Source organism: Mobula birostris, chromosome 17 (assembly GCF_030028105.1).
Source record: "Mobula birostris isolate sMobBir1 chromosome 17, sMobBir1.hap1, whole genome shotgun sequence".
NCBI lineage: Eukaryota > Metazoa > Chordata > Chondrichthyes > Myliobatiformes > Myliobatidae > Mobula > Mobula birostris.
The window spans coordinates 16127237-16140222 of record NC_092386.1 but is presented as its reverse complement, the minus strand read 5'-3'; the positions used below and the strand labels follow the sequence as shown (position 1 = coordinate 16140222).

At 41.6% G+C, this 12986-nt stretch overlaps 1 protein-coding gene across 1 annotated transcript in view; it reads right to left on the bottom strand.

The window, feature by feature from the left end:
• Positions 1-12986, bottom strand: part of LOC140211526 (leucyl-cystinyl aminopeptidase-like) — a 95793-nt gene that overhangs the window by 60447 nt on the left and 22360 nt on the right. Inside the window, exon 5 of the mRNA XM_072281315.1 lies at positions 9167-9321. Coding sequence (XP_072137416.1) covers positions 9167-9321 — 155 coding nt within the window. The remainder of the gene's footprint in view (positions 1-9166; positions 9322-12986) is intronic.

Here is a 12986-nt window from a genome sequence, read left to right as displayed (position 1 = left end):
TGTGTCAGTGTATTTGTGGTACAATTGCTATTGCATTGGGTCCGATCGAGTATGACAATCCCTCTAGGACGACAATGGCCACAGACGGTGGCTTAGGCGTTCATCAGCACCTGGGTTGCTCGGTTTGTTACTCCATCTGATATTTCCTCCAACTGTGGTCCCCAATCCATATCAGACTCATAGGCCCAGAACCTTGGCGACAGGAAACACCACACCACGGTGTATTGCCTGCAGTTCACTGGCCCCTGTGAATGGTTTCAACGCTCTTTACAGGCTATTCTGAGGGCTTCCCTGACGGATGAATGTTGACAGATGAGTACTGGATTTCAAGAGAGAGAATTTGTAGAATGTCTAAGGGATGGCTTTTTAGAACAGCTTGCTGTTGAGCCCACTAGGGGATCGGCTGTGCTGGATTGGGTGTTGTGCACAGATCTGGAGTTGATAAGAGAGCTTAAGGTTAAGGAACCCTTAGGGAACAGTGATCACAATATGATCGAGTTCACAATGAAATTTGAGAGGGAAAAAACAAAATCCAATGTGTCAATATTTCAGTGGAATAAAGGAAGTTGCAATGGCACGAGAGGGGAACTGGCAGAAGATGACTGGAAAGAGCCATTTGCAGGAAGGACAGCAGAGCAGCAATGGCTGGAGTTTCTGTGAAAAATGAGGGAAGATATATTCTAAATAAGAAGAAATTTTCAAAGGGAAGAAGGACACTACCATGGTTGACAAGTGAAGTCAGAGCCAAAGTAAAAGCAAAGGAGAGGGCATACAAGGAAGCCAGAGCTAGTGGGAAGATAGAGGATTGGGAAGCTTTTAAAAACTTGCAGAAGAAACTAAGAAGGTCATTAGGAAGGAAAAGATGAACTATGAAAAGAAGCTGGCGACTAATATCAAAGAAGATACTAAAATGGGTGAAGCATAGGCACAATGATGGCAACTAACAATGCCTCCTTTGCTTGCATCTTCAGAAACAGCTCTATTTCCACCTTTGATATGTTTATTTTTTCCTTTCAGGGTTCTTTTGAAGACCCTGACCTGGAGTTACACGCAGGCTTCAGTTCTTTGCGGGAATGGGACCCGTTCTCGGGGTTCCACGACTGGCCGCTATTCGACATGCCAAGGGTTTGGCCTGAGAATCTCAATCGTGTTCAGAAGCCTAAGATCTCGGGGTTCTGGAGACGGGCGGATCGAGGGTCAGTGTCACGGCCAGAGACTCGTGTGTCATTGGGGAGGCCAGAAAATTTTCTGCTGTGGGCACAAAGACTCGAGGTTTTTGCAATCTTTGGACACAGAGTTCGGAAAAAGTGATGAAACGGACTTTTAAGGTTGTACATCAGCGGGTTGTTGTTTTGTCTCCCGCTCACTGTGAAAATGGGGGACACCTCCTCCTCCCTTGCCAGAGAGAGAGAGACCCTGAGGGTTGTTGAATTTGGATGAAATGTGAAGCTTTTGGGGTAACTGCAAGGTCTGTGTCTTTGCTATCGCTTAGCGCACGCTTAGGCTCTGTGATTGTACCAATGTGTATTTAATTTTGCTGGTGGGGGGGGGGATCGGTGTTCGCTGCTGCTTACCCGCGGGAGGGGGAGCTGGGGGGACCTTGGGGTTCTCACGTTTAACTGTTGTCCATCCTTTGGGGCACTTCTCTGCTTTTGTGGATGTTTTGCGAAGAAAAAGCATTTCAGGATATATATTGTATATATTTTTCTGACATTAAACTTGACCTTTGAACCTTTGAAAAGCTTTTTTAAGTATATTAAGGGTAAAAGAGAGCCGAGAGTAGCTATAGGACCAATACAAAATGATGCTGGAGATATTGTAGTGAGAGATGCAGAGATGGCAGAGGAAATGAATGCGTATTTTGCATTAGTCTTCATAGTGGAAGACGTCTGCAGTACACCAGACATTCAAGAGTGTCAGGGAAGTGAAGTTTGTGCAGTGAAAATTACGACTGAGAAGGTGCTCAGGAAGCTTAATGGTCTGAGGGTGGATAAATCTCCTGGACCTGATGGAATATGAAGGAAGTAGCTGTAGAGATTGCAGAGGCATTAACAATGATCTTTCAAGAATCGATAGATTCTGGCACTGTACTGGATGACTGGAAAATTGCAAGTGTTAATATAAGACCATAAGATATAGGAGCAGAAGTAGGCCATTCGGCCCATTGAATCTGCTCCACCATTCAATCATAGGCTGATCCAATTCTTCCAGTCATCCCCACTTCGCTGCTTTCACCCCATACCCTTTGATGCCCTGGCTAATCAAGAACCTATCTATCTTTGCCTTAAATACACCCAATGACTTGGCCTCTACAGCCACTCGTGGCAACAAATTCCACAGATTTACCACCCTCTGACAAAAGTAATTTCTCTGCATCTCAGTTCTATAAGGATATCCTTCAATCCTGAAGTTGTGCCCGCTTGTCCTAGAATCCCCTACCATGGGAAATAACTTTGCCATATCTAATCTGTTCAGGCCTTTTAACATTCAGAATGTTTCTATGAGATTCCCCCCCTCAATCTCCTGAACTCCAGGGAATACAGCCCAAGAGCTGCCAGATGTTCCTCATATGGTAACCCTTTCATTCCTCTCCAAACCCTCTCCAATATCTAAAATTTAAGAATGGTGGGAGGCAGCAGAAAGGAAACTATAGTCCTGTTATCCTGACATCAGTGGTTGGGAAGTTGTTGGAATCGATTATTAGGGATTTGATTACGGAGTACCTGGAGGCACAAGACAAGACAGACCAAAGCCAGCATGCTTTCCTGAAAGGAGAATCCTGCCTGACAAACCTACTGCAATTCCTTGAGGAAATTACAAGCAGGGTAGACAAAGGAGATGCAGTAGATGCAGTGTACTTGGATTTTCAGAAGACCTTTGACAAGGTGCTGCACACGAGGCTGCTGAGCAAGATACAGGGAAGTTACTAGCATGGGTAGAACATTGAGTGGTCAGCAGAAAACAGAGAGTGAGAATAAAGGGATCCTATTCTGGCTGGTTGCCAGATACCAGTGGATTTCCAAAGGGTCCGGTGTTGGGACCGCTGCTTTTTACGATGTATGTCAATGATTTGGACCACGGTATTAATGGATTTGTGGCTCAATTTGCCGGTGATACAAAGCTAGGTGGAGGAGTGGGTAGTGTTGAGGAAACAGAGAGCCTGCAGAGAGACTTAGATAGTCTAGGGGAATGGGCAAAGAAACTGCAAATGAAATTCAATGTTGGAAAGTGTATGGTCATGCATTTTGGTGGAAGAAATAAATGAGCAGACTATTATTTGGATGGGGAGAGAATTCAAAATGCAGAGGTGGAAAGCGACTTGACAGCCCTTATGCAGGATACCCTAAATTAACCTGCAGGTTGAGTTGGTTGTGAAGAAGGTGAATGCAATGTTGGCATTCATTTCTAGAGGTATAGAATATAAGAGCAGGGATGTGATGTTGCGGCTCTATAAGGCACTTGTGAGACCACACTTGGAGTATTGTTTGCAGTTTTGGGCTCCTTATTTTAGAAAGGATATACTGACATCGGAGAGGGTTCAGAGAAGATTTACAAGAATGATTCCAGAAATGAAAGGGCTACTGTATGAGGAACATCTGGCAGCTCTTGGGCTGTATTCCCTGGAGTTCAGGAGAATGAGGGGGGATCTGATAGAAACATTCAGAATGTTAAAAGGCCTGAACAGATTAGATATGGCAAAGTTATTTCCCATGGTAGGGGATTCTAGGACAAGAGGGCACGACTTCAGGGTTGAAGGATGTCCATTTAGAACTGAGATGTGGAGAAATTACTTTTGTCAGAGGGTGGCAAATCTGTGGAAATTGTTGCCACGAGTGGCTGTGGAGGCCAAGTCATTGTGATGGAATGAAGGGATAGGTAAATAGGGGGAAAAACAGAGGACAATGATTAATTAATGATCAATCACCTTGGGTGTGTCTTAACTTACTGTTTTGGACAGTCAAAAAGAATCTTTACCCAGCAACCGGTGACGTACTAGTCATTCTTCTCTAAAGATAGGCAAAGACTCAAATAAGGAACTATCTGATCTTGCAGAAGCATCTCAAGGTATAGCTAAATATGGGAGGGATGAGGTGATGGCTAGAATGTTCTGGAGAGAAGGGGAGGGGTCCGAATGGGGAACTGATGGGCTAGCTTTGGTTTAAAATAATTATAACTAACTGACCAATGATTACCTTACATCTAATTGTATCTTAGCATGTGATTGAAATGATTCTAATATTGTCTAAGCTTGTAATCGTAAGGTTTCCTGCTACCTGATCAATGTTATGAATTGTGGAGAATTGTGTAATTCAGGGGCAGTTTCTGTACTGGCTCTTTTGGGAGATCGGTCTGTAACTTCCCCCATAGCATGCTATGAGTAGAGAATAAAGGTCTGAAAAGAATTACGTGTGTCAGTGTACTTGTGGTACAATTGCTCTTGCATTGGGTCCAATCGAGTACGACAATTGGGTGTATTTAAGGTAGGGATAGATAGGTTCTTGATTAGCCAGGGCATCAAAGGGTATGGGGAGAAGGCAGGGGAGTGAGGATGACTGGAAGAATCGGATCAGTCCATGACTGAAGGTGGAGCAGACTCAATGGGCGGAATGGCCTACTTCTGCTTCTATATCTTATGGCCTTATGGACATGGCCATATCCCATAGGTCTAGCTGGGGATCATAACAAATTCAAAAGAGGACTTGCAGTCGTCCGTGCTGAGTTGGTGTCTGGGCAGCCAGCAAGAGTGCCAGGCAATTTTATTCCACAGCTGTCTGGTCGGCCTTTCAACAGGGTGTTCTGCCCTCCTCAATAAACTCAATTATCTTGAACCCATTCCTACCCATCATGGCGTATAGCACACTTAGGTTCCTGTTGACTGACGTTCCACCTTGTATGTTTTGGTCTGCCATGATGCACACCAATATTACCTTAGGCCCCCTTACAATGGTCCATTCGATGTTTAGGAACAGAGAGAGAAGATATCAAGGATAGGAGGGATAAACCTGAAAATATTTCGGTAGATCACCTTAAACTGGCCCACCAAGATTTGTAGGATTCCGCTACCATGCCCCCGACGTCGTGATATGACCATGAGCATGTTAACACATCTCTGGACAAGCTGGAGGCACCTGCAGTTACTCCACCCATGGAACAAAGGACCCAAGCTCTGGGCAGGCTCACAATGCTCGTTTTAGTGAATCCCTGGGGGGCCTGAGTAGGATAATGTAGTGGATGGGAACAAATGTGTAATCCACAACCACCAGCACCGAGTGAGGTTCACTTTAAGAGGCTGTTCTAACAGGATGACGTAATTAGGTGAAGTTTTTTTAAAACCACATTTTATGTTCTGTGTTTGGTTGACAATGAAGTAGTTGTTATGGTTTCCCTTAAACTGAAAATACTTAAGCAGTTTTATTTATGAAAACCTACAAATATACTAACAAATTTCTCATTAATTTCCAAATAATATTTATATATTAATGTGGAAGGTGTGGGAGGTATTGTCTTAACATCAAAATTTAATACCTCATAGCTGTACTGATTTTTCCTAGGTTAGAGATCACAGCCAATATCAATGCTTCCTCTAGTCAGACTAAGCAACAAACTGATGTGAATAGAACATTAAAAAGTTTTTGACAAGAACAGGCCATTTGACCCAACAAAGCTTGCCAAATTCCTATTCACATAGTGTGTTGAAATAACTATCGAGTTTAGATTTGAAAGTATCTCATATACTACTCTCAACTACACAGCTGGGTAGTTTGTTCCATGTGTCAACAACTCACTGAGTAAAGAAATGCTTCCTGATGTTAGTCTGAAATCTCTCCTCAATTAGTCTCCACCTATGGCCCTGTGTCCTTGATGATGGATTAACTTTGAAGTAGCACCTGGCATCCACCCTTAATGATTTTGAACACTTCTATCATGTCTCTGCTCGTTCCACAACTACTTAGGCTAAAAAGATTTAATACTTTCAATCTTTCTTCATAGCTCATACCATGCAGACGTGGTACGAATCTAGTCGCCCATCTCTGAACTCTCTCCACATCACTCACAACATATGGTGCCCAAAACTGTACACAGTACCCAAGGTGTGGCCTCACAAGCACGTTATACAGCTTAAGGAGGACGTCTCAAGATTTGAACTCCACTGTTCACATTATATAGCCTAGCATTCTATTAGCCTTCCTAATTACTTCTGTGCATGTCTAGATGTTGACAGTGATGACTCAGTGATTACCAGGATGCTCAAATGCTTCTCATACTAACTCACTTTCTAGCTCAAGCCCCCACCCCACTTTATAATTATATCTAATATTTCTATTTCTTATAATGTAATACCTTACATTTACTTACATTAAACTTCATCTCCCATCATCTGGATTTTGTTTAGATCCAACTGTAGATTCTGTTGCCTAAACATTATTAGCCCATCCCATTAATTTTGTGTTTTTGGCAAACTTTACTAGTTTATTTGTTATGTGGTTATCCAAATCATTAATGTAAATTAGAAACAGCAGTGGCCGCAAAACTGCTCCATGTGGAATTCCAGTTTTAACATCTTCTAGGTATAAAAATGATCCTCTCACCAAGGTCTCAGCACGAATTATCGACTGTACTCTTTTCCATAGATGCTGCCTGGCCATCTGAGCTCCTCTAGCATTTTGGGCGTGTCGCTCTGACCATAACTCTTTGTCTGTTTTTGAGCCAATTCTGCACTCATTCACACACCCTTCCCAGAATCCCTACCTTCTGTAATTCGATTATTAACCTCTCATGGGGTACCTTGTCAAAAGCTTTCTGAAAGTCCAGGTAAATAATATCAACCACTCTCTTGTTATCATAAATATTAGTTGCCTCTTATAGAACTCCAGCATATTAATGAAACACGATTTCCCATTTCTGAACCCATGCTGGCTTTCTGCTAACATGCCTGTACTTATCAACTGCTTTTCTATCTCACTCTTTATTATTGTTTCCATTATCTTGTCTGCAATACACATTAGGCTTACTGGTCTATAGTAATCAGGGTCATTACGGTCACCCTTCTCATGTACAGGCACAATGTTAGTCCGTTTCCAGTCCTTGGAGATTTCACCAGTCTTCAATGACTTTTGAAAAATACATGTTAGGAGTTTGTATATATACTCACAGATCTCGTTAAGTACCCTTGGATATACTTTGTCTGGCCCTGGAGATTTATTAACTTTTAGCCTTTTTAGTTAAAGCAGGCCCTCACTTTTTAAGATTTCTAAGTCACTTAAAACAACCTTATTCTTCTCTACACGTACTGGCATATTGCTAATATCTTCGCAGGTGAAAACTTCAGCAAAATATGAGTTCAGAGTATCCATTATGTTCTTCTCTGCATAATTTAACAACTCACTATTATTCCTATTACACTTAACTTCCTCCTTGACTTTTCTTTTACTACTAAGGTATTGAAAAAATCTCTTGGGGTCAATCTTGGCATTGTCAGCAATATCCTTCTCAACCTGCCTTTTGGCAATTTGAATTTCCCTCTTGACTATAGGTCTCATATTTTGACATGCACTACAGTCAACATCATTACTATTTTTCTGTATTCCTTATATAGCTGTCATTGCATACCTTGATAATGTTAATGTATATCTTTACTCATCCCTGCAGTTGAACTATTGTTTTTTATTGCTTCTCCCGACCTTGGGTATGAACATTTCCTGCCTTGCATATATTATCTCTTTAAATCAACCCCATTGTTCCTCAACTGACTCAATGTCAAGCATTCATTTACCTTCTGAAGTCCTTGTTGCATCTGCATAAGCTTCTCCTTTCTGAAATTCAATTTAACAGCTTTGGTTTTTGCTGATATTCTGTCCCAAAAAACTTTGAGACTAAGAATGCTATGATCACTTGTTCCTAAGGGCCCAACAAATTCCATACTCAAAATTCTATCCAGATTGTTACAGAATATCAAATCTAGACAGGCCTCCCTTCTTGTTGGTGCATTAACGTACTGGGTCAAAAAAGGATTGTTCAATAATCTAATAAATTCACTTTCCTGTTAATCCATTAGTCACTGGGTTCCTCTACTCAATATTTTCGGAAATTAAAATCTCCCATAACTGTAACACCCCCCTTAGAACTTGCTTTTTTTAGTGTTCAGATAGAGTTGTTTATTAAAATCACAATGGGTATTAACAATGCATCCAATGGTATTCCTTTATCATTATAGATTTCAATTCTCACCCGGGTATCTTCATTAAGTCTCAAGTGGCCTCCTATCATAAGCAACTGCACATTTAAACTCTCTTATGTAGATTGCTACTCCTTCACCGTTATGATCTTGCCTATCTTTCCTAAGTATATCCTCTAATTCTATATTCATAACCATCCTTTGAGGACAGCAGGTTTCAGTTATTGCTATTATATCATCCCGCGACATGAACTTCAACATCACTTCTGAATAAACTTGATAACTGCTGGGTAATTTGTGGCAGTTAGAAAGGTGGCCAATTAGAAATTAAAATTAAATTTAGAAATAACAAAAATCTGGCTGACAAGGAACTAATATCAACTTGTTGAATTCCAATGTTTGTTCCAGGAATCAACTGAAACATTTCAAAATCATCTACGTCTTCCGAGCAACTTCGCAAATCTCTTGATCATCCACTTCTTTAATTTAGAAACCAGGCCAACAGCCAACATTGATAGATTTCAATTGCTCCCCTTCTTTCCCACTCTCAAGTCTTTATTCATCACTCTCAGCAAAAAAAAATATACAATCTGGGAGCAGACAGATTGTTAAGAGTGACAACTCCTTTTCCAAGTAGAAGTAATGCAGTGTTACAGTCGAGGTAGCAAAGAACTTGTACTATCAGAATGAAAGTTAATTTATTTCATCAACATTCCATTTGTGTTTACAAAATGGGAGAAACAAAAGATTGAATCAGATTCTAGAAGTGGAAAAGTTGAAAAAAATGTGACCCACAAGAGATGTTAGTGAGCTTTCAGCAAGTACGTAGCAACAGGACATACTGCATAGAAATTAGGACAAGCAGAAATCTGATCTAAGGCTAATCAATGATTTGTGGAACATACTAATGACATAAATCTGTTCAATCATGAACTGATGAACAGCTGCTTAACTAAAATCAACCCATATTATTCAATAAACTTTGAATACCTGATGAGCCAATTCATGTGCAATCACACGAGCAATTGTCTGTTTCTCTGTTGCAGAAGCTGTCTCTTCCTTGCAAAGAAGTATCATTTCTTGAGCAGTGATCAGGCCCCAATTTTCCACGGGCCCCCACTGAAAGTAAGGGAGTGCTACCAGATCTAGAAAAGGAAATTAAAATTCTTCAGTACAAATAAATGGCAAATTGAATAGATTGGGGAGGGTAGGAGTGAAGTGGATCTTAGCCTTTATTGCAAGAGGATGAACGCAGGAAGGATAGGCACAAGAGATACTGCAGATGCTGAAAATCTAGCGTAGCACACACAAAATGCTGGAGGAATTCAGGAGCTCAGGTAGCATCTATGAAAAAGAATGAACAGTCCTGATGAAGGGTCTCAGCCTGAACGGTCAACTACCTATTCTTTTCCAAAGAAACTGCCTGACCTGTTGAGTTCCTCCAGCATTTAGTGCACGGAATCAAATAGCGCTGTGATGATTGTACGCTCTAGTATCAATTGTTTGGTGACAATAAAGGAAAGTGTTACACAGGAAGGAGGATAACTTTCTAGATCTGTGTATGGAAAAGGGAAGATCTCATTTAGAGTTATGTGCACAATTTAGGGAATGAAATTGTTGACATGGAGGGAGTACAACAAAGATTCACTAAAATGATCTCTTGGTTACCCGAACTGTGAAACTCAGAAAGAGTGGGTTGGTTGACTTTCACTGATAACTAGAAGAATCAGAAGAGCTCTTTGAATTCAGTGAAATTCTAACAATACAGAGAACGGATACAAGGAGAAAGTTCCGAAAGTTTGGAGAGTCTTGACCCAGCGATCAGTCTTAAGATGAGGAATATGTAATTTCTCAGATCAGGATAACTTCACCCACACTTTGGTGAACCAGTGAATCTCTCTACCACAAAATGTTGTGTGGGCCAGTTCATTAAGTATATGAAAGAAGTAAGTACATACAGTACTGTACAAAAGTTTTAGGAACATGTATATAGTGAAGGTGCTGAAAATTTTTACATAGTATTGTAGCAACTTATGTACTACACCGTACTGCTACCACAAAAATTAAAAAAAGAGGCACTCTGTGGCAATAGGGAATTCGTTGGTTAGGGGAACGGACAGCAGGTTCTGTGAATGAGAATGAGATTCCTCGATCATATGTTGCCTCCTGGGTGTCAGGGCCTGCGACATCTTGGATCGAGCCCTCAGCAATCTTAAGTGGGAGGGCGAACAGCCAGAGGACATGGTCCATGTAGGTACCAATGACATGGGTAGGATGAGTGACGAGGTCCTGCATAAGAATTTCAGGGAGTTAGGTTAGATGCTCAGCTGTAAGGCAGGACCACAAAGGTTGTGACCTCAGGATTGCTACCCATGCCACATGCTAGCGAGGCTAGAAGTAGGAAGATTAAACAATTCCACACGTGGCTAAGGAGTTGGTGTAGGAGGAAGGGCATAAGACTAATATCCTAGTGGGAAGGTTTGTTACTGCTGCATGCTGGGTTTTAAACTAGAGTTGCGGAGGGATGGGAACCGAGGTGCCAGAACAGTCAGTGCAGAGATTGTGGAGCCAGAGGTTGATAAGACCTCAGACAAAGTCAGAAATCAAAAAGTTGAGCATAGTGCGACTAGTGTCCTGAGTTGAGTATATTTCAATGCAAGTAGTATTGTAAAAAAGTTGAATGAGCTCAGGGCATGGATCAACACATGGTATTATGACATTATAACCATTAGTGAGACTTGGTTGGTTGTAGGACAGACGGGACTGGCAGCTCAATATTCCAGGGTTCTGTTGTTTTAAACATGTCAGAGTGGGAGGATTAAAGGAGGAAGGATGGCGGGACAAGTCAGGGAAAACGTCACAGCAGTGCTCAGTCAGGACAGACTGGAGAACTTAACTAGTGAGGCATTATGAGTGGAACTGGAAATAATAAAGATATGACCACGTCAATGGGGCTCTATTACAGACCATCCAGCAGTCCCAGGGATTTACAGGAACAAATTTGTAGAGAGATGACAGACTGTTGCAGGAAACATAAGGTTGTTACAGTAGGTGATTTTAATTTTCCATGTATTGACTGGGAATCCCCTACTGTAAAAGGACTTGATGGGATACAGCTTGTCAAATGTGTTCAGGAAAGTTTCCCTCATCAGTATGTAAGTCTGTGTAGGGGAAACACTTTGCATCCAGAGACCACAATGCCATTAGTTCTGGAGCGCCTTGAGACGGCAATCTCATTGCAGCTCAGATCGATAGTTATGATTAAATATTCCTGTTTCAGCCTGATACAGCTGAGAATCACAACTAATTCCAAGATCTGTACAGTTAAAAAAGATGTTTCAAAGCGATTGAACAATCTATCACAGTTCAAAACCAACAGCAATAATACTGACTGTGGCCACACTACTCCTTGGACTTCTTGAAGGAAACGTGGCTGCCAATCAGGGATTCAGGTGTGTTTAAGAAAATTGGGTTTTCAACTCTCAATACCAACTACCTTGCTGGCAAATATACAGTCTTTAGTAAATACAGGTTCACTATACACCATCAGGATAGATTGTCGAGTCTCTCAAGAACAGAGATGGAGGTGTATGCCCCATGATCAACTCCGCTTGGTGCACCAATATGTCAGAGATGTCCCAATTCTGCTCTCCAGATCCGGAATATCTCGCAATTAAGTGCCATCCATTTTACCTGCCACATGAGATTTCAGCGATCACTTTGGGAGCGATGTACATTTCATGTCAGGCCAATGCTGAACAGGCTCTAGATGATCTGAGCAATGTGATTAACATGCACAAAAGAGTACACCCTGATGCCTTTACCATCATTTTGGAGGATTTTAACCAGGCCAGCTTAAAAAACTCACTAAATAATTACCATCAATAAATCACTTATAGTATCAGAGGAAACAACACACTGAACCATTGTTACACCACCAACAAGAGTGCCTACTGTGCTGTTCCATGCCCTCACTTTGGGAAGTCTAATTACCTGGCTGAACTTCGACTCCCTGGGTATAGGCAGAGATTGACAACTGCAGCACCAGTTGTAAGGACCCAGAAGTTATAGACAAGGGAGGCACAGGAGCACTTACAGGACCACTTTGAATTGGTGGACCGGACTATATTCAGGGACTCACCCTCGAATCTGGATGAGTAGTTTGCAGTTGTTACTGACTTCATTAAAGTCAAGTCATATTTATTGTCATTTAACTACATATATGTATATAACGAATATAACCATATAATGCACATAGAAATGAGACAACATTTCTTCGAACCACGGTGTAAAGCACATAACACACGATAACTAATGAAGGTAAGGATAAAATCTACAGATGAGCCATACGTAAATAACAAACTAAAGTGCATTAATATTAAATATTGTAAGGTATGGAACAGATTAACCAGTGACACTTCCATGTGGCAGGGAGTTCAGAAACCTAATGGCCTGGGGGAAGAAACTGCTTCTCATCCTGACCGTTCATTTTTATGCATTGGAGTCTCCTGCCTGATGGTAGAAAGTCAAAGAGGATGCTAGATGGATGGGTGGGCCTTAATAATACTAAGGGCCAGTACTCTTGATAAATGTCCCCGATGGATGGTAGGAAGACCTCTATGATCCTCTCAGCTGTTCTCACTGTCCTTTGTAGGGACTTCTGGTCCAATACTCGGCTGCTCCCGTACCAGACGGAGATGAAACTTGTCAGGATGCTCTCAATGGTGCTCCCGTATGGGAGTTGGGAGCCAGGAGCCTTGCTTCCCTCAACCTTAGGAAGTGGAGGCACTGCTGTGCTGCCTTGTTCAGC